The sequence below is a fragment of the Arvicanthis niloticus genome, chromosome 24, assembly GCF_011762505.2.
Source record: "Arvicanthis niloticus isolate mArvNil1 chromosome 24, mArvNil1.pat.X, whole genome shotgun sequence".
Lineage (NCBI taxonomy): Eukaryota > Metazoa > Chordata > Mammalia > Rodentia > Muridae > Arvicanthis > Arvicanthis niloticus.
The window spans coordinates 8,730,236-8,757,492 of record NC_133432.1 but is presented as its reverse complement, the minus strand read 5'-3'; the positions used below and the strand labels follow the sequence as shown (position 1 = coordinate 8,757,492).

Sequence of the window (27,257 nt, the reverse complement as noted above, 5' to 3'; positions counted from 1 at the left end):
GTTAAAAGGACACATTAGGACAGCTGTCCTGGTGTGCTAGGTGCCACCATATGATGAAACAAAGAAACAGAGCAAGCAAGCTTTGGGACAGGGTGGATGCAGAAGGAATGGGGTGTTGGGGCTGATGAGATGGCCAAGCGTGTGAAGACGCTTGCTATGCAGGCCCGGAGACCCGAGTTCAATTCCCAGAAGCCACATAAATGTGGAAGGGGAGAACCAAGCCCACAAGGTTGTACAAACACAGAGTAATACTTTAAAAAAGGAATCCAGTCAAATGGGTGCGCAGGAGTCCTATGGACTTGAGAAGCTGAGCTTGGGGTTTTGAGTCCAGCCTGGGGGAACACAGAGAGTCTCAAAAACAAGGAAAAAAAGAAAAGAAAAAAAAAAAAAAAAAAAAAACCATCCAGGTGTAGTGGTGCACGCCTTTAATCCCAGCACTTGGGAGGCAGAGGCAGGTGGATTTCTGAGTTTGAGGCCAGCCTGGTCTACAAAGTAAGTTCCAGGACAGCCAGGGCTACACAGAGAAACCCTGTCTCAAAAATAATAAAATAAAATCGGACAGTACCGTGGCAGTGGTACGTGTCTGGGATCCTAGAGATGAGGAGGCTGAGGCAGGAGGATCACGAGTTTAAGGCCATCCCAGGCCCGCACAGACCCTTGTCTGATGAGACCCTAACCAGACAAGGACACGCTGTGCCACTGAGTCTCAAGAACGTCATGCCCAGGATGACGTGCACACCGAGTCTGGTTTCCAGGGTGATGCGGGCGGGTGACAGGAGAGGGATTCTTTCTGAGATGCTTAAAGTGGCAGTACACCTTTAATGGCTGAATCATTCTCAGGTATGACCTCTCCCCCAAACTACTAAAAACTCCCCCTCTGCTTTCCTTAAAATAAGAAGCATAGCGACGGCCATTTCCACAGAGAGTTTCCACACGGGATAACGGCTAACAGCCCTTGCAACTGGCTACTGCGAGGACCCAGGGGGCCTCAGGGCCAGACACATGGGGCTCTGCCCCACCACCACACAGTTGCTAACCTGTAACAACCACAGGAAGAAGCAAGAGAAACCAGAACCCCAGAATGACCAGGGGAGCCAAGGTTACCAAAGACCCCATCAGATTATCAGAGGCCCCTCCCCTTTACTGGCCACTGCTCCCATGACTGTCACAGTCACAGTGGCCATGTGAACTCTAAGGCCTGCAGCAGGAGCCTGATCCCTGAAGTAAATGTGACACAGAGGGCCAGTCACCTGCCCAGGCTCACCCAGCTGTGGCAAATCGCACTGGAAGCCAGGCAGGGCATAGCCACACTCATGCCTCCGGCTCCTCCTCCACACTCTCCTCAACCTCTAGTCTACTACCCTACCCACTGTACTATCCTACCAGCCCCCTCACCTCAGGTACTTTCTTCTGTGAGGTTCCGTTTCCTGCCCTGTGAGAGGGGTGAAGTACAGAGGCCCTGGCTGCTGACACAGGCTCTGACCCCTGCACCTGCAGCACATGGTGTGTGTGTGTGTGGTGTGTCCCCGCCCCCAGCTTCAGGTGTCCCACCTGTAAGATAAGGATTGTGGGAATACCCAGGACACTGGAATAAGGATGTCACACATGAACACTGATGGGAACAGGGGCACCACGGCAGTGTAGCCCTGTGGACTGGTAGCACCTGTTATCCCAGGTACTTAGAGAGCTGAGGCAGGAGGATTGTAAGTTTGAGGCCAGCCTACACAGCTCTTAGCAAGCCCCTGTGTCAAAAGTAGAAAAAGGGGGCTGGGGATGGTAGCTCAGTACAGAGCACTTGCTGGAATCCCCCCAAAAAAGGGAGGGGGTGGGGAGGAGGGAGGAGGCTACCCCCCAGGAGTGACACATGTTGCCCTTGATCTGGAAGCAGCCACTCACAAGAAGTAGGTCTAGCCATCCGGTACCCAGAGACCTCTGACTTCTGCTGTCCCCTACTCTGACAAAGAGAAGGCAAGTTTTGTGGCCAATGATGGGCCAGGGCAAGTGGAGAAGCCGCAGGGTCTTGTGCCCGCCAGATCCCCAGTGAGCTTTGTCTGTCGCTTGAGCTCAGCTCTGGATGGTACAGCCATAGGAGCAGCTCCGCTCTACCCTGGGGCCATGGCTGCTAGCACATCATTGCCCTCAGGACCGACTTACCATCAGTCCAGTGCTGCCGCCCTAGTGGCCAGCAAGAAGGGCTACCAGAAAGCCCCAAGAGACACCGACCTTCCTGGCCTCCTCCAGGGCAGCTTAAAGCCTGCGGTAGGGTGTTTAAGCCCATCTCCCCCAAGTTCTGAAGTGTCCTCCCTATGCCAGGCCACACACTGTGAGGCTCACACTCATAAACGGTGACAGTGATGGGCCTGCTTTCATAGACAAGAGTGCGGAGCCCAGAGAGGTCTAGCAAGTAAGCTGCAGTCACACAGCTGGCTAGCAGAAACACTCAGGCACCAGGGAGGCCCCCTCCCTTTCTCCAGGTCGTACCTTTTGGCTTTGGAGAGAATTAGAACTTAGTGGGCACCCACTCCTGCCCAACTTTACCCTGAACCCCGCTGAGGAACTCACAAAGAGGGACAAGCATTCAGCCCACAAAGGACACACAAAACCAAGAAAACCACAGAGGGCTGGGCTGGCCTCTTCTGCAAGCACAGGGCTGTGGGCTAGTTTCTGGTAGTTTCCGGTTGTTTCCGGTGGCTTCTGAGGCTCAGCTCAGCTGCCAAGGACGTTCTCTGCCAGGCCTCAGAGCAGAACTTACAGTGAGTCCTATGTCACACCGCCTGACTTCTCTGGTTTCTGAGGGCTTCCCCATCCTGAGAGGCCATGGTCTTTCTCCTCTTCACGTACACAGCTCTGCCAAGTCCTCCTATCACCCAGTGTTGGGCGCTTTCCAACACTCAGTTTCCAGGGAAACTGAGGCCTCTTTGGGACTCTTTAGGGAAGGAACCATGTCTCACAGGCAGTGCTGGACACAGGAGAGGACCATGAGGGTAACGGTTGAAAGGGATGGACAGAGGGACAGGAGGACAGGACAATAACCCCAGATTCTGGGTAGAACTGAGCACAGGACAGCTCTGGGTGGGGGAAAGGGGAAAGACAACAGACAGGTGCACCCCATTCACCATGACCAAGGAGCATCTGGGGAGGCGGGGGGCTCACGTTGGGACACCAAGTGGCCGTGCAGCTGCAGTGTGCTGTAACGTTTGGGCTGAGGCCCTGGTGAGGCACACAGGAAGCATTTCAAGTCACAACTTCCTCTACGGAAGTTGGGGGGTGAACACCTCTCCCCTGACAACACAGCCTGAGGCTGCTGTCCCCACTACAGCGCCAAGGAACCCAACTTGATTACCCTGCTCATGATACACATGGGTTGGCTTAGATGCTTGTGATGGTTTGTACACGCTCCGCCCAGAAAGTGGCACTATTCGAAGGTGTGGCCTTGTTGGAGTAGGTGTGGCCCTGTTGGAGGTGTGGCCCTGTTGGAGGAGGTGTGGCCTTGTTGGAGTGGGTGTGGCCCTGTTGGAGTAGGTGTGGCCCTGTTGGAGGAGGTGTGGCCCTGTTGGAGGAGGTGTGGCCCTGTTGGAGGAGGTGTGGCCCTGTTGGAGTGGGTGTGGCTCTGTTGGAGGAGATGTGGCCCTGTTGGAGGAGATGTGGCCCTGTTGGAGTGGGTGTGGCCCTGTTGGAGGAGATGTGGCCCTGTTGGAGGAGATGTGGCCCTGTTGGAGGAGATGTGGCCCTGTTGGAGTGGGCGTGGCCCTGTTGGAGTGGGCGTGGCCCTGTTGGAGTGGGCGTGGCCCTGTTGGAGTGGGCGTGGCCCTGTTGGAGGAGGTGTGGCCTTGTTGGAGGAGGTGTGGCCCTGTTGGAGTAGGTATGGCCCTGTTGGAGTAGGTGTGGCCTTGTTGGAGGAGGTGTGGCCTTGTTGGAGTGGGTGTGGCCTTGTTGGAGTGGGTGTGGCCTTGTTGGAGGAGGTGTGGCCTTGTTGGAGGAGGTGTGGCCTTGTTGGAGTAGGTGTGTCACTGTGGGTGTGGGCTTTAAGACCCTCATCCTAGCTGTCTGGAAATCAGTATTCTGCTAGCAGCATTCAGATGAAGGTGTAGAACTCTCAGCTCCTCCTGCACCATGCCTGCCTGGATGCTGCCATGTTCCTGCCTTGATAATAATGGACTGAACCTCTGAACCTGTAAGCCAGCCCCAATGAAATGTTGTCCTTATAAGAGTTGTGTTGGTCATGGTGTCTGTTCACAGCAGTAAAGACCTAACTAAGATAAAGCCCTAACTAAGGCTACAGCCTTCTTGGACAGGGCCTAGACCCCTGCTGTGTGAGTACATGTGTGGGACAAGACCACAAACCACAGCTATCAACCATGGTAAGAAGCAGCATCAGCACAGGGGCTCCCCAACATTCACTCATACCTTACCGTTTAAACCGTCCCCCTTCCTCTGATCCCAAACTCACCTCTGTGGAGACGGGACCTCTCAGGCATCCCCTTCCCCATGGGACTGAGGACTCCTCCAGCCTCTGTTCCCCATCTCAGGTGGATCACAGTAACCTGGCCCATGTGACAAGTACCTGGGGACCAGTTGTTGGGTCTGAGGCTTAACGCACAGATTCAAACCCAAAGAAACAGCCTGTTTTACACGGAAGGCTGGCTCCAAGGAAGGGGGTGGGGTGGGTGCTGCCCCAAAGCCACACAGCCAACGCTTGAGGTCCATGAAGTTTGTCTCTCAGGTTTTTTGCGTCTGCACCTCGAGTCTGAAGAGATGGCATCTGACCCAGAGCCAGGTAAGACTGGGTCTGACTCCAGATCCTACGCCTTCGCAGTGCTAGGTAAGGCAAACAGGTTGTGTCTGGCTGCTGGCCATGGCGATGGCTCAGAATGAGACACTGGGGCCCATGAGAGCCAGGTAACTTCCAGGGGTACCCAAGATTTTCCTTTGGGCGTAAAGGGTAGGATGGCTGCTCTGCGCAGATCAATCCCGTCTTTGATAGTGTGTGTGGCAAACTGAGACTAGAGACCACAGAACCGTGGGACTGTGGAAACCTTCCGGGCGATGCTGTAGTTAACAATGTGCCTTTGTGTGGGAAGCAAGGAAACGTGCGTGTGCACATGGTCCCCTCGAAGGGCCGAACAAAGCCCATTTATAAAGAAGGAAGCTTTCCTGCAGCCCATGCAAGGCTTCCATCCCTGTCGCGATGACATCACCTTGACACCTCATGCGTATTTGAGGACACTGCTTATGTGCCAGAAAGTTTGTGACAGAAATCTTTCCACACTGCAGGGTCTGGTGGCTCTCACCGGCCATTCCAGCTGCTCAGCAAGTAGAAGGATGACAAGTGAGCCCAAGGCCAGCCTGGGCTATAGGGTGAGTCTAAGGCTAGCCTAGGCAACTTTAGTAGGGTACATCAAAGGGAAAAAAAGGAGCTGGGGTTATACACCAAGGGTGTATGCAGCCATGTTTAACCCAAGTACCAAAAAAATAAATGTGACGCCAGAGAAGAAAACTGTCTGCTTCCCTAACAAGAGGTTGACCCCTCCTTGTTGACAGCTTCACCTTGTCCAAGGCTGGAATGACCCAGAGGAAGTAAAGTCTAGAGATAGACCCATCAGGGCAACACCAGCGTCCCTCACACAGCTGTATCAGTAGACCCTCAGACTCCCAGCATCAGGGAGGGTCCAGCTCAGTGTGTGTGTGTGTGGGGGGGACTTTAGGACAAGTCCAGATCACACATGACATAAAGTGGTTGAGCAGGGCTGGGTGGCTGGCTGTCTCCTCCCTGGCTTCCCCTGCGAGTGTCTGTTCCTGTAGAACCCGATAGGGCCCCTTCTTCCTTCCATAGCTTGTCCTACAGAGACCCAGGAGAATTCAAACAACAGGTTTGCTTCAGAAACTGGGACAGGCCTGGAGCCAGCTCAGAGTCACACGAACCCAGGGTAAGTGATAACAGACAGAAAGTAACTCGAAGCCCAAGGCTGGCTGCGTGTCTTACCGAATGGTGGGCTGGTCCCCGCTTAGCTGCTTGAATCTCCGGTGCAGTTGCTCTATCTGGTCCGAGGAGACTAAGGGGGAGGGGAAGTGGGAGAAAGAAGAGAGAGAGAGAGAGAGAGAGAGAGAGAGAGAGAGAGAGAGAGATATCATTGACATTGAACTTGAAATGGTCAAAGGCTGCAGTGTTCTTGTGACCCCCTCCTCACTTGGCCACCACCTCCTTCTTGTGACATTGTGACATCTCCCTTGACCACGCTGAACCATAACTGAGGGGCACAGGAGAGCTTAGCTTTCTGCCTGCAGGGACAGCTCCAGGCCACCATCTACTCCCTTAGCAAGACGGTAGCCATTTTAAGTGATAGCTCCTATGGTGGGCGAGGGACCAGCCACTCCCCTGTCACGTGCCGCTATCTGACCAGCAGAAAGACACGACACAACACGAGATTCTTCCCAACACAGCTTTACTCAGGAACCTTTTTTATAATATCTCTCTGGAAGCCCCCGATCCTGGTTTCTCTTTCCCTTTTATCCCCATGTCTGGTCACTCAGAGCCTGCCACGTGGGCACACACCATTGGCACACGTCAAATGGCCTGATACTACATGGCAGTGAGTCTGCGCAGTGTAAGCCAGTGGCGGAGTGTGAGGAAGTCAGGCGCCATTCATAAGCTTAGGCGCCATTTTAGCAGGCCGCCGCCGCATCCACTCCCCACACTCCCCCAGGTCCTTCTACCACCCATGAAAGAGGACCGTGGATCTGCCTGTTTGCCCATGGGGCTTGTCTTGTCTGGGAGAAGGCGAGGTGGGGAAAGCAGAAAGAGAAGGGAGAAGGTGGGCCTGGAAGGAAGAGGGAGCCCCGAAGACACACAATCCCTCCCCCACCCCCGCTTCAGAGAGACTGCTGAGTGAACAGAGGTGGTCCATATGGTCATCTCTGGCCTTACCAGCCACTCAAAGGCTGAAGACCACAGCACTAGCTAACCAGTTCCAAGCATGCACTTCCCACGATGCAGTTCCAAGCATCACCTCTGTTCCCCAGATGCTTGATGCTCAGGGCCTTCAAGTCCTCCTAGGACTATGTCCGGCTCAGGCCAAACAGTGACTGGACTTGGGGCCTGCTATACACACCTGCCCTGCCCCACCCCTCCCCGCCCCACTGTAGTTTTACTGTTATAAATCATAATATCTATATATTTGTATTTTCTGATGAGTTCAGGTGATACCTAGCAAAAGGTTGGTTCAACCCACAGGCTGAGAACTGCCCTTCTAGAAGCAGCGGATACCTGAGACCTAACGGTCCTCCCGTCTTGGAGTTTGCCCTCCCTCTACCTCAGGCTCAAGCCTTGGTCTACTCAAGAATGCATCACACATGGTTCTCAAACATCCCCGGCTGCTGCTCACCAGGGAAGACGACAGAAGCCTGCCAATCTGAGCTAGGCACCACTCCAGCCGTTAGCTCATCTATCCCACACAGCACAGGCAGGTGGGCATGTGTCCCCACACCGTGCGTGTAGTCACGAACGATCGGAAAGGCTAAGTGACATTCGAGACAATATCTACCTTTCTAGAGAAAAATACAACCATGCTCATCATCAGCAAGACGGCAAGCGAGCTGACCAGGGACCCACAGCCAGTGAACACGTAACAGAAAGGAGGATGGACACAGGATGCTTGCGGTGGCCCTGTGTGAAGGGTCATATGCCCAGCCACAGCAGAACGGTCAAAGTAGAAAAGGTTGACGCAGCCATCGGACGGCCTAACCCTAACCCTGTAATTGGTAATGAAACCGGACACCGTATGTAACACGGGACCAAAGGAACCAGGCATGAAAGGGTGTGGCCACGGGTTCACAATTCTACCAGGGCAAGACTCATCCTTAGGAGACACTTGCCTACAATGTTAGGAGTCTGGGCAGTAGCTGCCCCAGGGGACGGTGTCCTGTGATTGAATGTGAGGGGCCTTGGGGGGCAGAGAAGATTCTCTATCTTGATGTGGGCACGAGTGACTCAGGGGTCCCCTTGGATAAATGTGGAGCCTCATGCTTCATGGTGACACACTTTATTTTTTTCCTGAGACAGGGTCTGATGTCTCCCAGGCTAGCCTTAAACTCACTATGTAGCAAGAGATGAGGTCGAATTCCTGATCCCCCTGCCTCCGCTTCCTGAGCGCGGGGATCACCAGTGTGTGCCGCCATATCCAAACTTATTAGGAGCTGGGGTCGGAACCAGTGCTCTGTGTGCTTTGTGATGGCCACGATTCACTAAAAAACTTAATCCCTCAACTTCAGAACTCCCCTGGGGAGGAGTGGATCCTGAAAATAAGAATCCAACATGTATGGAGTATGTGTGTCCATCTCTCTCCTGGTGAGTCTCAGCAGCCCTGGAAGCCCAGCAGCCCTTCCGCCACAAACACTTGGGAAGAAGCTTCTGACCTGGGACTGTTTTCAAAATGTCTTTCTGGACCAAATCTGTAGCGGCTGCGTCTTTCATCTGATGGTCTATTGCTGTGCTGGGTGCCCTGAACTGTGTCCATGCAATCCTCTGTAGAGAGAATCTTCTGCGTTCTGTGTGGAAGCTTCACCCGTCAGTAAAAAGCTGATGGCCTATCAGCTGAGGGGGTGGGAGTTCTCATGAGGAGAAAGGAACTCTGGGATAGAGTCAGGCCCAGGAACAGATTTACCCCCAACTCCAGAGGAGACATGAAACCACACGGCACTCACAGAACAAAATAAACGGGATAATGAAGTTACAAGTGAGTCTGAGAACAAGCCCCAGGTCACGGCCTAAGCATTATTCATAAATAAAAAGTCTCAGAGTCGTAATTTCAAGAACTGGGGCATGGGTAGAAAAACCCATGATTACAATCCCCCTGCCTCAGCTGTATCTTCATTTGGTTTCTTCAGCACTCATACTGGAAAGTGCAGGACTGGGTTACACCACAATTACTAGAAAACTCAGGCTCATTCTGTCTTGTGTGACATCCACACCAGACGATGGCATTCACACCCTTGCAGGCAGAACAAACCCAAGGAGCAAGGACAAGTATACAGAGCTGGTCAGTAACACAAGCTAGTAATAACCATACCATACCATACCATACCATACCATACCATACCATACCATACCATACCATGGAGAGAGTGCCAAGCTCCCAGAAACCACAGTCATCCTGGGTCATCCTTGATTTAGAATACTATATAGCCTTGAAAACATACTCGAGACAGAATCTTATGTGTCTCAGGCTGGCCTTGAACTCCCTATGTGGACTGCAAGCATGCATTGCCACATCCGGCTTATGTAGCACTGGAGATTGAACCCAGGGCCTCTTGCATGCTAAGCAAACACTCTACAAACTGAGAGATATCTCCAGCCCTTGAAAAAGTATTTTGAAGTATAGAGAGTCAGTATTTAATGTTCCCCAGCATGTCAAGGGGACGATCCAACTAGCCAAGCTGATAGTGCGTGTAAGCACACAGAAAAAAGCATGACAGCTCACCGCCCTGGGACTTGAGACTTGTCTTTAGCTTCCCCGTGTTTCCCAGTTTCTCTCTGTACAGTGCGTAGGCATCAGCCATAATAACATTTCCTGGCACATGGCACCTGGCATATGGGACAGCAGACGCTCACAAAAATATTAATAAGTCATCCTTGGCTCAGTACCGTGATCCGGGTACATGTGGTCTTGTAAGGGACACAGTTCCACTCCTTTTCTTTCTCTCTTTTTGAACAGGCTCCAGTGAGGCCCAGGCTAGCCTCCAACTCACTTATATAGCCAAAGATGACCTAGAATCCCGATCAGGGATTATGGGCGTGAGCTGCCAAGCCCGGGTTATGTTGTGCTGGGGATTGAACTCAGGGCCTCATGTTATGCTAGGGAAATATTCTACCAATTGACCCATAGCCCCAGCTCTTCATCCTGTACTATTTGAGACAGGGTTGTAAAAGTATTTGCCAGATGTAATCATCATCTCGGAGGACTTACTGTGGAATACGCTCACCCTTTCTAGTTCTTTCTGAACTCTGGCTGGCTGGTTCAGCTCAACTGTTCTGGCTCACACTTCCCTCCAAGCTGACTGATTCAACCTATCCTCTCCCCGCCACCCCTGCTTCTCACTAAATTGCCCTGCTTGGCCTCAAACTAACTCTGGCATTCTGTTCTAATCTTCTGGCTCGGGCTGGAGATATGGCTCAGCAGTTAAGAGCACTGACTGCTCTTCCAGAGGTCCTGAGTTCAATTCCCAGCAACCACATGGTGGCTCACAGCCATCTGTAATGGGATCCAATCCCTCTTCTGGTGTATCTGAAGGCAGCTACAGTGTACTCATATACATAAAATAAATAAATCTTTTTAAAAAAATCTTCTGGCTCCTTCTCATTCTCTGGCTCATTCTGTCTTCACCTACAACTTGTCTCTCTCGGTAAAACGGTCCCAGTAAAACTGCCTCCTCTTCCCTCCCTCCCCTTCTCTTTTACCCCTCCCCCTCTCCCCTGCTGCCACTTTCCAGTAGCCTCTCCTTCCTGTGCTGTTTTCCTGAGAATTGGGTATATCCCATCTGACTCTGTCAAATCTTTCTCTGACTCATCACTTTGTCTGCCCCTCCATTAGACATCACTTTCAAACATGGCTGCTTCCTTCTACAAACTAACTTTACCTTCATTGTTTGGGATTAAAGGTGTGTGCTAAGGGTGTCTGTATTCCAGCCGGGGGGGGGGGGGGGTGTTAAAAGTGTGTCTGTATTCTAGTCAAAGGAATTAAAGGTGTGTACTAAGGGCAAGTCTGTATTCCAGCCAGATCACACAGACCGAGGTGGTCTTTGGATGTGATCCCTTGCCAGAGCAGCCACATTGCTGGATTACAATTCCTCTACACAGGGTCTCACTATGTAACTCACACTGTAGACCAGATTGGCCCCAAACTCACAGAGATCTGCCTGCGTCTGCCTCCCGAGTGCTGGGTTCAAAGGTGTGGCCACCATGTCTGTGCTTCTGATAAGTGGTAAACTGTGCTTCCTGGAGTTTCTAATAATACTTGACCCACATCAGGGCAGGGTTAACCTTGAGGTGAAATTAATTTTAGGATTATATTTTCTTTAGTTCATGATATCTAAAATACTACCAAGTCAACATGTAACGAGGCCTTAGGAGGCCATGTGAATTCTGCATCTCATGTTTCACTGGAAAGAATGATTGATGGGAAAGCGATTTCCAGCCCTGGGGTGGGAGGGTATGACTGATGGGGATCCCTGCAGCCTGAGACATGAAGCATGGGGGTCGGGGGAACAGCTCAGGAGATGGCAGGGGGAGTTTTGCCGGCTTCATCCATTAGTGCACTTTTAGAGTCTTCACCTTCAGGGAACATAGGACTCCTGGCAAGATGGAGTATAGACCCAGAGAGGGCCAGGAGTTGTGGGAGCCAGCAGGTGCAGCAAAGAGAAGTAAAGGGCCCAGGGGTGAGTGGGCCAGAGGGGCCTAACCCTGCTCTCCTTGGGGGGGGAGGGGGGGGCGGAGACTCCCTAAGCTTCCCTACCTCCTGCTGTGCTCAGTCACCATACCACCTGAATATGGATGCTGACAAGGACCAGCACAACCAAGTAGGACTGGGGACTCTCAGGTGCCCGGAACTCTGTGGTTCAGCATCCCACAGCTGTGGGGCCAACACAGGACTCCCTATGTACGTAGAGATCAGCCCAGGCCCAGGCCAGCAGTAAGGAGAGGCGGGTTTGAGCCCCTCCTTAAGCAGCCACAGTTCTGCCGCCTCCTGCTCTGAGAAAACAATAACACCTCCCACCTCCTGGGAAATGGCTCCCATGGTGACAAGCCATCTCAGTGACAAACACTATTCACAGCTCTCCAAGGTGGCAACAGCCATGTCGCCCGCCCGTGGATGACTGTATGAAAGGAGAAATACATTGGGCGAAGTCCTGTTCCCAATCAAGAGAGGCTGTGGGGACACTCACTGGCACACGGGGTGTTGACAACATCATAGCCAGCACCAGAGCCACCTGGTCCACACCTGGTCTATATGTCAAGCAGTGAACCAGGTGACTCCATAGGAAAGGAACAGGACTCTTACTGGCAAGGGCCAGGAGGAGAGGATAAAGATGGATAATGGGTGGGTACAGGGTTTAATTGGGGGTGACAGAATGTTCTGGATATAAAGATGGTGGTTTAGAACATGAAATGCATTGAACCCAACTGAGTTGTTCACTTCACATTAGTTAAAATGATGAGTGAGTGTGTGTATTGTGTGTACATGTTTGTATGTGTGTACATGTATGTGTGTATGTGTGTATAGTATGTGTTTGTATGTATTGTATGTGTACATGTGTGTACGTGGGTGTATGTGTGTACATGTATGTGTGTATGTGTGTATAGTATGTGTGTTTGTGTGTGTATTGTATGTGTACATGTGTGTACGTGGGTGTATGTGTGTACATGTATGTGTGTATGTGTGTATAGTATGTGTGTTTGTGTGTGTATTGTATGTGTGTGTACATGTGTGTACGTGGGTGTATGTGTGTACATGTATGTGTGTATGTGTGTATAGTATGTGTGTTTGTGTGTGTATTGTATGTGTGTACATGTGTGTACGTGGGTGTATGTGTGTACATGTATGTGTGTATGTGTGTATAGTATGTGTGTTTGTGTGTGTACATGTGTGTACGTGGGTGTATGTGTGTATGTGTGTAAGTGAATGTGAGTACATGTGTATATGTGCGTGTTCATGTGTGTACATGCGAGTTTATGTGTGTGTGTGCTTGTGTGTTTATGTGGGGGCATGTGGAAGAGGTGAGGTCAACATTGGTGTCTTCTCCCTCACTGTACCGAGTTCACAGATTCAGCCTGCTGGAGGACTGCCCCTCGACCCCCAGGGCTCCTCCCCACTCCGCATCCCCAGTGCTGGGAACAGATGTATGTTGTCACATTTGACATGAGTACCAGGGATCGAGCTCAGATCCTCATGCTCACAGGTGGCACTTGACTGGGCCACCTCCTCGGTGCTAAAATAGCACATAAACTTTGGCTCCAATTGAAAAAACAAATAAACAAACCAAAAAAAAAACAAAAAACAAAAAACAGTGTCTACTTAGCTGGATGGAGAAACAAGGGCCATTAGCCTGGCTGTGACCGGCTTGCTGCGCCCTAAGCAACCCCAATCTTCAGGGCTGGTCTGCTGGCTCTGAGCTCCACAGGGAGGCCACCTGGGGCTCCAGACACAGCAGTGACTAATTCGGGGCTATGGAGGGAGGGAGGGACAGAGGCTGGGCTTCCGGAGCCTCCTCGCAGGGGATCCTGTGCCAGCTGCCCTCTCTCGAGAGCACCCCTCCTCCACCTGCTGCCTCGACTGCCACAGCCCCGGCATTGCCACAGCACACACGGTATTGCTGTGGACTTTAAAACCTACCGAGGATGCACCTGGCCTTTTTGAAGTGGTTTTTCAAATCCAACCGGGAGCACAGACTTCAAGCCGCATCAAAAGACACCAACTTCCCCGAGCAGAGATAGCCCAGTCTACATCATCTCGGATACATCATCTATTGTCACCCGGGGCATCAGGGGTCCTGCTGGGGACGCTGTGGGCTGCTTCTGTACAGGACACATCCCTGGGGTGTGTGGGGGAAGGGTAAACATGATAGGTGGATTGCCTTCACCCTGTCACGCGCCCTGCACCCCGACAGAGGAGGCAAGGCAGGGATCGATCGTTACAGTGGGAGAGCACAGGCAGCTCGGAGCACCACAGTTGGGATGCGCCCGCCTTCCCCCAGCTCTACTTTGCTCTTTACATTCCCCTTATAGCAGGAATAAAGAAAGTGACAGCCTGACTCAGGCGGGAGCTGAGCCAGGGCTGGGCAGGCGACAGCTCAGTTCTCCTAACGGTGCAGTCAGTACACCCACTTGACTGCTCAGGAGACAGGATCAGAGAGGCAGTGCGGCTCCCTGAGAGTCACACAGCTCTGGACACCACAGGTTAGGGTTGGTTCTTCCTGCCGTGTGCTGGGGGCACATTACAGTTCTGCATTACAGTGGAGCCATTCAGAAGGGTGGGGGCAACCTCCAGACAAGCAGACATTCAGAAAGTGGGCGTGATGCAACAGAATCCAGGAGACAACTCAACCCCGTTGTCAGAACGCTCTCAGCTAACTTATCTGAGGCTGAATCAAGCTGCAGAAACTTAACCTCACGTGCAACTGCCACCGGAATGAAGTCAGAGAAGCTGGCCCAGCATCTGAGAGCTAGCCCAGGCTCCACCTGGCACTCCAAACACGTGGCCGCTGGAGAAAACCAGGAGCCGCCTAAATAACCCGGCTAAACTCAGAAGGGAGAGCTTTCCCTGAGCAGGGCCTAGTTGCACACACACACACACCTATAAATCCAGCATTTAGGAAGCTGAGGCAGGAGGATCTCCAGTTCAAGGGCAGCTTGGGATGCCAGACAAGATCCTGTCCCAGGGAGGGAGGAGGACATACCCAAATGCCAGAAGCAAGGAGGGACTGAGAGCCCACAGGGTGTTGAGCTGAAGATGCCATAAAGTGTTAGAATGCTCTCATGTCGATAATGGGGGACTTTAAGCCCACTGAGAGAGCCACCTGGCCTTGGGGCTGGGTAAGCTCAAGGACCCCACAGAACACTGAAATGCAAAGGTAGCCATCCCCATCAGCCCCAGACTGAGTTTATATAGGAAGTGTTCACAGACTGGCGGGAACGGAGATACTTAACACAACAGGTGCACTGCATCCTGGAAATCACTTCTGTGGCTCAGGACACACAGGAACCCTGTGAGAGGGAGGGATGGCCCCAGCAGAGGAGCTGAACTCAGGATCAGGCCAAACCACACAGATCAAAGCAGGATATTCAAACTCTACAATGTGAGCCTGTAAGCAATTTGTAAGTAACTAGAATTTTAAAACTTTAGTGGGCATCTTGCTGTGAGGAAACTCCCTGACCAAAGCAAAGGGCTTTTTTGGCTCACACTTCCACATCACTGTTCCTCACCTTAGGAAGTCAGGACAGGAACTCAAACACAGCAGGAACCTGGAGGCAGGAGCTGACACAGAGGCCATGGAGGGGTGCTGCTTGCTGGCTTGCTCCTCAGAGCTTGCTCAGCCTGTTTTCTTACAGAACTTAGGACTACCAGACCAGGGATGGCTCCACCCACAACAGGCAGGACCCTCCCCTATCAATCACTAATTAAGAAAAATGCCTTACAGCAGGATCTTGTGGAAGCCTCTGATTTGTATCAAGTTGATATAAAACTAGCCAGCACAATGAGTAAAGGCTGCAACTTAGCTGGAGAGAAAATTAGTGAATTGAAAGGCAAACCCTAAGGAAGTGATGTTGGATGTCGCTCAGAGCAACGAAGAAAACATGAAAGAAGGGTCAAGAGGTGTTCAGAAGAGAACAAAAGATCCAACATATTTGTAACAGGAACCACTGAAGGATAAGATCACTCATGGGGTAGCAATAATTTTTTTTTGTGATAGAAGATATGAATCCTTTTTAGAATGAAACAGCATAATTTATTCCCAGGCAGGATCATATAAAAAAAAAAAAAAAACACTGACACAAATTTTAAAACAGAGGGAAAATAGGTTTAAACAACAACAACCCATTAGACAAAACCTCATTTATCAACAGTAATCCAAAACAGAACACTGGGAGCAGGGGATCATCCAGCAAGCTAATTTTTTTTTTTTTTTTTTTTTTTTTTTTGGTTTTTCGAGACAGGCTTTCTCTGTGTAGCCCTGGTTGTCCTGGAACTCACTCTGTAGACCAGGCTGGCCTCAGAAATCTGCCTGCCTCTGCCTCCCAGTTCCCAAGTGCTGGGATTAAGGGTGTGCACCACCACCGCCCGGAGCAAGCTAAAATATCATACCCAGCCCAATGTTCATTCATAGACACCAGCAGAAGAGAGTTTGGATTATAATTCACAGACCCTTGCTTGTGAAGACCCCCATACTCGGGAGACCCTTCCTCAAGTCTCAGGAAATCATGACAACCCACAGATTACAAGAAACCTTACCTGGATGCAATCAGCAGAGGCTTTATTAGGGAAATTGGCCATCGGTCAAACCACAAGCTCTCTCTCTGAAGAGCAAGGTTTGGCCTAGAGTGATGGGTTACAGGGTCTTTTAAAGAGCAAAACCACAAACCAGGGGAGTAGGGAGGGGGTGAGGGGTTGCCAAGGATACATAACATAAGAATAGCAAAACATTCCAGAGAAACCCACCCTGAAAGGTTAATAGCCATGGAAATTACTCAGTACAATCATTTTTCTCAAAAATGTAGTCTTACCAAGTCACTGTCCCCTATACCGTCATTACAAAATATTTCTCACTTCCTCCAGTCACAGCCCCACCTAGATGGCTTGTATTTTTTTTATGGCCAGGAATGTGTCTTCCTGCTTTGCCCCCCCAACCCCCACCCACAGATGGGCCTGCTGCCTGAGGCTTGAGGAATGTAATCCAGCAAGTGTCCTCTGATACAGGGGCAATGTCCTTCACCTGGAATGTGTCCTGGGATAGTGAAAATCTTACATTCAGTTACGCTTTCTGGAACTTGTATTTTTCTTCCCAGGTCTAAGGGCAAAGAAAAAGTCTACATATTCCATAAAATGGTCTTTATAATTTTTCACTCTACACTGGGAAATATGGGAAAATGTATTAAATAAGGAAAACAAATCCATAAGGAATAGTTTTTGCAAGAATAAATATTTGCCCAAAAGAATAATTAGCCAGCTTGCAGGCTTTAGGGGGGGAAAAACAAAAAACAAACAAACAAATTAAAAAAAAAAAAAACACCATGTAACCAGACAAAATTAAGCACAAATGGAGAGATAATAGTTCACTTTTGGTATGCCAAAGATAAGAGAGGTGACGATGTTATGGAATTTGGATGTAAAAATTGCCAAGCAGGGCTGGCAAGATGGCTCAGAGGATAGAGGCTTGCCACCAAGGCTGTGTTGTGGGATATCCACCCACATAAGCACTGACATGCACACATAAATATAATTTAAATTACCACTTACGTTGGAATGTGGCCATCTGCAGAAGTTTATCATCCTGTAACTACAAGGACTTGAAAGGCTTGGACTGTGCATGTTTCAGGCTTTACTTTGTTATAGGTGAGGTATCTTAAGGATGGGACCGGAGTCAAAACACAAAAGTGATTTTATGTAATAGTTTGTTTCCAGGCAGAGTGGTATGTATCCCTAGCTGGCCTCAGACTCATTAAGTAGCACAGGATGACCTTGAACTTCTGATTTTCCTGCCTCCACCTCTCAAGTCCTGGAACCACCACATTGATTTTATTTGGTACTGGGTTATTTGGAGGCAGGTACACTATGGACTGAGTGTGTGTGTGTGTGTGTGTGTGTGTGTGTGTGTGTGTGTTTATATTTAGATTTTCAAGACAGGGTTTCTCTGTGTAGCCTTGGCTGTCACAGAGCTTACTTTGTAGGCCAGGCTGGCCTCAAACTCACAGAGATACACCTGCCTCTGCCTTCAGAGTACTGGGATTAAAGGGGTGCGCCACCACTGTCCAGCATATATTTTTAAGGCATCTGCTTTGTTTTTGTGGCGTTGGGGATTGATCCAAAACTCTCCCAGTTAGGCATGTGCCCTACCACTTCACGTCCCCCCCCAAAGTCTCCCTGTATGTGTTTTAACGCATCTGTCACATGTCAGAGAGCAATCTTCCACTTGGGGTGTCACACCAGTGCTCAGAAAGCTTGTATTTGGGAGCACTCTGGATCTGAGATGGGTGCTCAGCCCACATTTGCCAGGGGGACCTTTTTCTAGCTGTGCCACCTGTGGCAAGATATTCTCCACAGAGGGCCTTGAGGCACAGCTAAGCTCCTCTAGAAGTGGATCTGGGAGGCTCAACCTCCTGGGCAACGCCTCTGCCTCCTGCCTCCCCTTCTAGAGGACCTAAGGCCCTCGAATGGCCTCGAACACTTCCTGTCGCCTCCCAAGTGGAAGGCCACTGCTGACAGCATGTCCGTCCACAAAGGTCATGCTGCAGGGACAACAAAAGGACCTTTTTGTCCTCGTGCATAGGGTAACGGCTGCCACGGTGGAAGTGCCCAGGCGACCTTCTGGCTTTATGAATTAATGATGAAGCTGGAGGAAGTGACAAGCTGTCTGGTACCCCTGCTCCTCCCTCTGGCCCTGGCCTGCCTTCTTCCTAGAGCAGTGAGCCCTTCAGAGATTCGCAAACCCCACATCCCTTAGCTTAAGGCACTGGGGACCAAAGTGCTTTGAGGATACAGACGCTCCTCTGTGCACAGGGCACTGTCTGGCCTGTCATCTAGCCGTCTGGTCTGTGTCATCCAGCCGGCTGTATGCCTGAGCTCTGATTAACCTCCCTGCTACATCCGGGGGTGGGGGGCATCCGCTCAAAACAAAATAGCATGCCCGTACAGGGCATGGCAGCCAGGTAGGAAGGAGCACCAGGAGACTCATTACTGCAGGTCCCTAGGCTGGCAACTCCTGCAACTGCCACCTGCTCCCCCACAACAGCACAAGTTCCTCCTTGAAACAGGTGTGAGCCACCCAGGAAGCCCCCAGGAGACAGAGGGACAGAAAGAGAGACTCTCACTCCAATCTAACTGCCCACCACCAAATATGCAAGTTCTTGAACATTCTGTATCACTCAGAACCCATGCTCTCAGTGTACTAGCCTGTGGCTGTAACATGCAGGCCTCTCCTGGGCATGCCAGGGACCCCTGGGGCTGCAGGCTCAGTTCTTTACCTCTGGAGTCTCTGCCTCCCTCTCTTCCGCTCCACCCCCCACCCCCCACATTTGAAACCTCACTAGACGATCTGCCTTAGATTCCAATCCAGCATCTGTGACCATGGGCAGTCACTTGCTAAGCCAAACCTGTTTTGATTATAAACTGGCCACTAGGATTCCGTCCTCGGCGAGCTTCTACAGGGAGAGCCAGAGAGTAGCTGCTGGGTGTGGTGTCCAATTCTTTGATGCCTGTACTCAGGAGGCAGATGCAGGAGGGTCTCTGTGAGTTCCAGGCCAGCCTGGTCTACAAAGACAGTCCAGGTCAGCCAGGGCTACACAGAGACAAAACCAAAGGAACTGATTTAATCTCTTCCCCCATTTTCTAGAGACAGCCCAGTCTCAAACTCACGCTCCTTCTGTTGGGATGACAGGCGTGTGCCTGTTGTCACCTGCTAGGTACAAATGGCTTTGAATGTTTCCTGTCCTGGGAACTTAGAGAGCTGCGGGGTAAGCCCCCTTTTATGAGACTCCTGGGGTCTGCTGCTGACGGAGGTACCTTTGGCTGGCTGTGCTCATGCCTTGTGGACAGCTGAGCACAGAAGGTGTCAGCCCCACCCCATGCCACCCTCTTTACCTCAGGCCCTTGAGCAGCGGAAGGGCAGAGGATCGGCCCATCCCCCACCCTCATCCAGGGCCTGTAAGCATAGGGGACAATGGGCTTCCTGACAATGAGGAAGGCCGCAGATGCCATGTCATGGAGGCTGAAACAGGAGGGCCCTGGGCACTAGTCCAGTCTGACCTACACACAAAGACTAAAAATTTGTTTTTAAATGGGGGGCGGGGGTCAGGGGTGCAGCTAACTGGTGGAGCACTTGCCTAGCACATGTGAGGACCTGGGCTCCAGCCAGAGTTCTACAAGACAAAGAGAATTATAGGCCAAGCAATGGCCTCCTCAGGGGTAGAACTCAATACAAAAGGAGGAACCAGGTCCCAGCAGGCCTTGGCTCTCTCCTGGAGGGGAGGGTCTCGGTCTCTCTCTGTTTCTGTCTCTCTCTTCCATCTGCAGAGCCTCCATGATCTCATCCATGCAATGGGCCAGCAGCATCCCCACAGGGCCCTGGAACAGGACCTGGTTATTGACTCCTGAGTTGCTCTTGGCGCAGAGCAAATGGCACGGGGGCTGCCAATGTTGCCATAAAGGCCGAGTTCTGGCCCAAGGTTCTGCTTCTTCTGGCAGCTTCTTGGCCTCTCTGCAGGCCTGGAGACTGGAGGACAGACCCCCTGCCTTTCCCAGCATCCTCCTGTCTGCCTTCAATCAGGAGCCTGGGAGTAGGGCGGGGACTGGGGGGAGGGAACATCTCGGGCCAGCTCAGGGTCATGGGCCTGGCCTGATGTCCCTCCTAGATCTGAAAACAAGCTGAAGTCCTCAGCAGCTCCGGAACAGTCTAGGTGGGCGCTGACCTGGCTCAGAGGGAGACAAGAATCAATCAGCTCTCACTGTGGGGGGAGGCGGTGCAGCCTTGGGTGTGCCCTGTGCAGGCGGAAGCTCCTGAGCTCTCTTCAGGCATAGTCTCCCTGGGGTGACTCAGGCTGGCAGGGACACGGCCTGTGGGGGTGGGGGGAGGCAACCCTGGGCTCAGCGTTGCCTTCTGGGTTATAAAGAGCTCAGTGACCTCCCCCCCAACCCCCACCCCCTTGTGTGCCTCCTGTGGTCTCATTGCCAACAAGCAACTCTGTGGGGACCAGGAGCACATTTTAGGGGGAGGCAGGTGATGGTCTGAGGTGGGAGGGGAGGAATGCGGGAGCTAAGGGAGACCAGGTCTGAGGGTGTCCACTGAGGCTGTGGGAGAGCAGCCAGGCAGGGAAGTTTTCTGGAAGGGAGCAATGGCTCTCAGGGCCCTAGAGATTGGTGGGAACTTTGCCCTGAAATCCTAACCCGGGAGGAGGTGACAGGAAGGCTCTCCCATGTAAACAGCAAACATGGATCAAGATGGTGCACAGTGGATCAGCAGCAGAAAGGCTTGTGCAAAGGTCCTGGGGTGAGGAAAGGAAGAGCAATGCATCATGGGCCGTGGTTTCTGCCCCAGAGGTCACAGTGTGTGGTGGGGAACCCTCCATCTTGTAACCCTCCACTCCTGGCTGTGGTGCTACAGGCAAGATGCTGTCTCTCTTTGAGCCTCAGTTTCCCTCAGGAGAGGGAAATGGCCTTATCTCCTTCCTGGAAGATGTGGGTGAAGACCTACTGGGTGTTGTGTAAAGTTCTCAGTGCTGGTATAGGCAAGCCCGAGTGCAGTGGTGTCCCGCTGGCTGTCCAAAAGTTCTTGCTTCATGGCCCTGTCCAATCCCATGCTACACCCAGCACCTTCTTCGTTAATGTCACCTCCCAGGTTCACACAACTGCTCAGAGGCGATGCCCAGGTGGGGCACTGAGGCCCAGAGACTCAGTGACCTGATGAAGGTCACACAGCAGGGATACAGGGACCAAGACCTAGCTCAATGTGGCTCTGAGGGCTGGACAGCTCTATTGCAGTGCCCATCTGACAGGAGAGGAAACTGAGGCACGGGAATACAAGGGACCCCTGAAGTTGGCCTGCAGCCCAGCCTGAGCGTGGAGGACTGCTGTGTCATTGCCCATTCTCACTGAGGTGACCAACTTGCCTTGTGCCACAGGGCCTTGGCACCTGCCAGTCGAACGTTCTGGTCACTGTCACATGACTAGCTCCTTCTTACCTGCCTACCCCTCCTCCATCCTCTCCCCTGTTCTTGTTCCTGGATACATAACACCGATGGGGAGGATCTGTGTGCTGTGCATCCTGCTTGGGAATATTGGCCTCTCTGGGCCACCTCCACACCCTCTAAAATCCTCAAAAACTCTAGTCCATCACGATTTTGCCAACCACCTTCAGGGCCTGTGGGACCCCAGGAAGCACTGTTCCTGGGGCAAGGGTAATCTCAGATTCCCCCCTCCAGCTCCCTTTAGAATTGAATTCTGAGCTCAGGCAGCAAGTGAAGAAGCCACCCCAGCCACCTCCAGGCCGCCACTGAGCCTGAGCATCTGTCACCGTGGGAGGCTGGGCCCAGGAAACTGACAAGGTTCCCAGCATGCCTTGCGGCCCATCACTATCAAACCCACAGCCCGCTGGAATTCCCCCCAAAAGGCCCTGGGTGCTGCTCCGGTGGGGACTCAGCCTGCACCCGGAATCCCAACTCTCTCCACACCAGCTGGGGCAGCAACTGGCAATCGGTCAAACTGAGTCAGAAGTGGGCGGGGACTCCTGCCATCTTCCATCACGTGGGCCTCAGGGTGGCAGGTTTATGAAACTTTTGCTTTGTGGTCAGTAAAATAAATTCAGAGAGAAAAATAAAAAAGCTGGGGAGGGTGCTGGCCTGCAGTCCCAGAACTGGGGAGACTGAGGCAGGGAGTGTCCCAGATCACAACCGCCTGAGCCCTAAGCCCTGCTTCAAACAGCAGTGCACACAGTGTGCACACGCTCACAATTACACAGCGGGCACGCACTTCTGTTTGCCTTCAGCACAGTGTGCACACACTCCCGCTTGCCTCGCACACAGTGTGCACGCTCCTGGCTTTCACACAGGACGCACACAGTCCTGCTTGCCTTGAACCTTTCACAGAGTGTGCCCACACTCCCGGCTTGCACACAGTGTGCACACACTCCCGGCTTGCACACAGTGTGTATACACTCCCGGCTTGCACACAGTGTGCACACTCACCTGCTTGCCTCGCACACAGTGTGCACACACTCCCGGCTTGCACACAGTGTGCACGCACACACTCCCTCTCGCACGCCGTTCCCCTTGCACGCGGTGCGCGCACACTCCGGGCCGCGCACCCACAGCCGGCTCTCGCCGGGACCCGCCCGACGGCGCGCGCCCTTAGCGGGTCGTGTAAACGACTCTCGCGGATCCGCTGCCCACTCCGCATACTGTGTGCGCCGTGTAGACGCTCAGCAGCTTTCTATGACTTTCTATGACTTCACTGGGCTCTGGGGAGGCGAGTGCCAGCCGGGTCCCCCTCTCGGGTGGGGCTGACTGGGTGTTCTCAACTCAGCAGCAACCTCCTGCCGCAGCACCCCCGGGGTCGCGCCAGCCTCCCATTCCTCAGAGGAGGTAAACTGAGACGGGAACTGACTGGCCCAAGGTCACACAGCTCTGGCAGAGCTAACGACCGGCTCTGTCCGGCCACCGAAGCCGGCTGCGCCCACGCGCCTGCCCACTCTCGCGCAAATCCGGGTCCCCCCGTCGCTTCCGAGCCCTGGGTCAAGTGCGGGACGGACGGGCGCTGCCCCCACGCGCGCCCCGCCCGGCCTCTGCGGTCCCGGGAGTGCGGGCCAGCTCTGGACGCTGGGCTCGGTGCCCGAGCCTGCAGCCGGGGGGCGGGGACGCACGGGAAGACGGCAGGGTGACCCCCGCCTAAGGTCACCGCGGACCCAGCGGCTCCTCCGGGTCCCGCCACTTGCAAACTTTCCTCCCGGCTCATCCCCAGCCGCAGACTTGCCGGTGCGGCGCGCGCTCGGAGCTCTCCGGGGCTGCCGGGGCGCCGGCCCTCGTAGCCGCGGCCACCTGCCCAGCTCCGCCCTGCCCTCCGGCCTGGCCCGGGGAGGCTTGAGTCACATCGCCTTCGGGGGTCCACCCTCTCCCCAAGGCCGGGGTCCCCGACAACCCCTCCCCGCGGCGTCGCTTGCACGGCGGCTGGCGGGAACCCATCTAAAGCAGCTAGAGAGCGAGGCACAGAGAGGGCCAGCCACTAGCCCAAGGTCACACAGCGCGGCGGCGCGAAGCCGGGGGACATGCAGGCGACGGTCCCCGCCCGCGAGGGTGGCCGGCCACCGTGTGGTACTCACAGCCGGTCTTGCCCTCGAGCTCCCGCACCTCCTCGGACGCTGAGTGGGCAGCGCCCATGGTGCGCCGCGGGGCCCCGGGCGCCCCACGCAGGCCGGGGACTGCCTGGGTTGCGCTGCGCTGGAGCCGGGTGGGGACGCGGGGACAGCGGCGCGGAGCCGGTTCCGCGTGGGGCTCGAGCGGCCTCTTATAGCGGCGGGAGGCGGAGCAGCGCGGTCCTAGCGCTCGCCCGCTTCCCTCGCGGCCGCGGGGGCGGGAATGGGGGTGGGAGGGAGGACACGACACGGTTACGCCCGTGCCGCAGCTCCGCGGGATGAGCTTGCAGGCAGCGCGATCCGCATCCTTCCGCCCACTCTCCGGGGTCCAGCGGCGGACCCCGGCGACCCGGACAGAGGAGAGCGTGCGAGTGAGCCCAGTCTGAAAGCTTCCCCTCCCCCGCGCCCTGCACCCAGGTGGGCGCCCAGAGGAGCTCTCGCCGCAGGTGACAGCCGTGGACTGAGTGGAGAAGGTGGGACCGATGGGTCCCTGGGACCCGCTAAGCTCTGAGATAGGCGGTCCTGACTGGCCAGTCCTGTTGCTGGTCTAACCACCACCCCTCCATCTCCAAATAGGGGCGCGGTGAGCTGCTCTCCGAAGGGGGCCGGGGTACCGTGGGATCCCGTCCAATTGATGAGGGAGGGGCTGGTACTCCCGGAAGAAGAAATTCAACCTCAAGGCTGCCCTGCCCCCCCCCCCCCCCCCCCGCCATGCCCCGCTCGGCTTGGTGCCAAGAGTCTGTCTGTCCTGGCTGGAAGTGCTGGGGTCCCCACGATCTTTCACCTCGCCTGTCACGGCCGTGGGTACACCCACATCTTTTTGCTGGGGTTCTCAGGACTCAACCCCAGCAACTCTAGCCAGCCCAGGACCTGGGCCCCGGCACCTCTTGCAGCAAAGGGGTCTCGGCAGAGCCGGAAGAACCAGCCCCACCGTTGAAACCCCCAATTACCACCCACTCTGGGCCTCCGGGGAGCTGGATCTGCCCCCGGAGATCCTCCCTGAAGGTCCTCCGCCCTCCCCGCAGCCGCCCAGAGTTCACGGAAACTGCCCTCACCCCGAAGCAAGGGAAGCTTGGCCTTGGGGCATCGCTGCTGAATAGGCTGGACCGCCTCAGGGGGATTCCATCTGTGGCTCCTAGAATTCTAAAACCCCAGACAGACCTTTGTGGGGTGGAGGGCAGGAAAGGGCTCCCCAGGTCCCGGGATGCTAAGGTTCCTAAATCATGCCATGACCTATGCCTTCCCGCTACTAGGTCCTGGTTGGGGCTTCCTGTCAGAGAGGAGCTGCCTTCTCCAGGCTGGAGAACACCCATCGCCCGGACACACGCACACCCGCACCCCAAGCTGACAGTGGAGACCCCCTCTTCTTCCCGGATCTCAGTGCTGGCCTCCTCAGAGAGGTCTTATCTGGTGTCTGCCTATTTTCACCAGGCTGGGGTGTGGTCGCCAAGGAGAGCCCGCCCATCCGCCCGGGGTTTCGAGGAGCTCTCAGGAAAGGGGGCGACAGTCTGACTTGTGTATTTGTTCACTCATTTAGTGCGTGTTTCCTGATGGCCTACTATGTGCAGGGTCCCGACTAGGTCTGTAGGCTGCAAACAGGGATAAGACATCACCTTCATTCACTGCAGATGGAGCGGGAGAGACCTGGGAACTGGAGTAACCTAGGGTGAGCTCTCAGGAGGACCGCAGAGATCTGAATGTCCAAACTGAGCTTCAGAGTCCATAATTGTCCCCACCCGTGGCCCCACGGAGACAGCCAGCTCCGGGAAGCTGCGTGGGTGTTGTGGCGGCACCCGCCCTCCCCCTCCCCCTCCCCCTCTGGCTCCCGCAGTGTTGTGAGCACCCAGCGGGGCTCTGTCCACACAAAGCCTGCCTCTGCTGGTCCAGGATGCCACCGCTTTCGTTCCATCTTACCAATGTCTCTGTCCGAGTCATCAAAGCTAGACTGAGGTATGAAGGGAGCTTAACACGAGGAAGGCATCATGGGGGCTCCCTCCTTCCCCAACGCAGGGCTGTCTCAGTCACCAGGTAACTAACTGCCTGTCCTTGGAGGCACAGGTTCCCCCGGAGGAGCTAAAAGCCAGGGGCAGACAAACCTGTTTGTCGCTGTGCCAGTGTGATTTGCAAGTTTGGTCCCTAGGAAACCAGAGGGCGGCTGAGCCCAGAGATGTTGAGCTTTTAACTCTTCTGTGGGGTCACACTTGCTTAAGTGGGTGGCTTCACCTCCTGGAGCCTCAGTTTTCCCATCTGTAAGATGGCAAGAGCAGCGGTACTGTCTTCCTGGGGTAACTTTGAGGACTAAATAAAGGCCCATCTGCTCCAGCTGGCAGAAATGACAGTCCCCGGGTAATCACCCTCTAGGAAGTCCGTCAGTGGTGTTTGCCAGTTTCTGCAGTGTAGACATTCCCAAATGGCCGACGAAACTTATCTGCCCGCAGTAACTCAGCAAGGAACTGTCAGGATGGCCCTGTTTAACACGATTCTGCCCATGCTTGTGGTAGATCTGACCCTCCGTGTATGTCTTCCATGTACTGGCTATGGAGAGCCAGGAACGTGGGTGACCCTACGGACCCCAGGCTGCAAACAGATATGGGGAGCCATCATTGCTCTCCAGTGGGTACCAAATGCTGCAGGAGCCTAGAGGGACACCAGGCACACCCCTGTTTTACTGGTCGTTGACCTCGGTGGTCTCCCCCCACGGATTTGAACTCCAATCAGCCATTTCTATGATGCTATAAGTGTGGAGTGATTCCCCCTGGGTTTTGGAATACCGCAGGAATACAGAACAATTTTCTTAACCTATAAAGACTCCAAGAAATTAGAAGGGACTCTAGGTGCCAGCCAGCTGGACAGACAGACCAGACAGACAGACCACATCAAACAGGAGACCATCAGTCAAATCTTTCCAAAGGCATAGCTGTTCTGGTGCAGGCCTGTGATCCCAGACCTGGAAAGCTGAGGCAGGAGGATTGCTGGGAACTCATAGCCAACCCAGGATACATAGTATGACTCTGTCTCGGAAAGGGAGGGGCTAAGGCCGAAGCTCAGTTGGCACCACATTAGCCTGACATTCAGGAAGGCCTGGGTTCCATCCCCCAGCTCTGCATCAACCAAAAATGGTGGAGCACACGTGTAATCCCAGAATTTGAAAAGTGGATTGTCAGGAACTCGAAATCATCCTTGGCTACACAGAGTTCAAGGCCAGCCTGGGCTACATGAGATTTCTCAAACAAGGGAGGGAGGCCCCATGGGGCACTCCCTATGTCTCTTGAGTATAGTTTAATGAATCATGGAATCTCAGACTCCACCTTTTATCCAGCCCCTTTCTTATTAAGTCAAACTCTGATATAGGAACTTAGGAGTCCCGATCCCATCATCCTCAGGGACCTTGAGACAACCCCCCTCCAGTCATCCATCAGCCTAGGTGAGGGTCCCTCTGGGTATTCACCTCAGGGCTTCTCATCACTCTCCTATCCCCAGCCCCTCCCAGGTTACAGCACCACCGAGCCCCCAGAATCTCTTTCTCCACTTCTGGCCGGACCTCAGAGGGGTGCAGCTCCATGGGCCAGGGGGCCTAAAAATAGGAGACTAGGTCTCTTTGGGGAGGGCGGCCTGAGTGCACTTCTCCATTATTTACACAATTATAAATA

At 53.7% G+C, this 27,257-nt stretch overlaps 1 protein-coding gene across 2 annotated transcripts in view; it reads right to left on the bottom strand.

The window, feature by feature from the left end:
• Tesc (tescalcin) overlaps nucleotides 1–23,771 on the bottom strand; it is a 33,742-nt gene extending 9,971 nt beyond the window's left edge. The window contains exons 1-2 of one of the 2 annotated variants that reach the window (XM_076922591.1): nucleotides 23,575–23,771; nucleotides 5,984–6,053 (exon numbers count right to left, since the gene is read on the bottom strand). In XM_076922591.1, the coding sequence (XP_076778706.1) occupies nucleotides 5,984–6,053; nucleotides 23,575–23,632 (128 nt within the window). In that variant the 5' untranslated portion in view covers nucleotides 23,633–23,771. The remainder of the gene's footprint in view (nucleotides 1–5,983; nucleotides 6,054–23,574) is intronic. The other variant, XM_076922593.1, reaches the window with a different exon arrangement.
• Nucleotides 23,772–27,257: the final 3,486 nt, after the last annotated feature.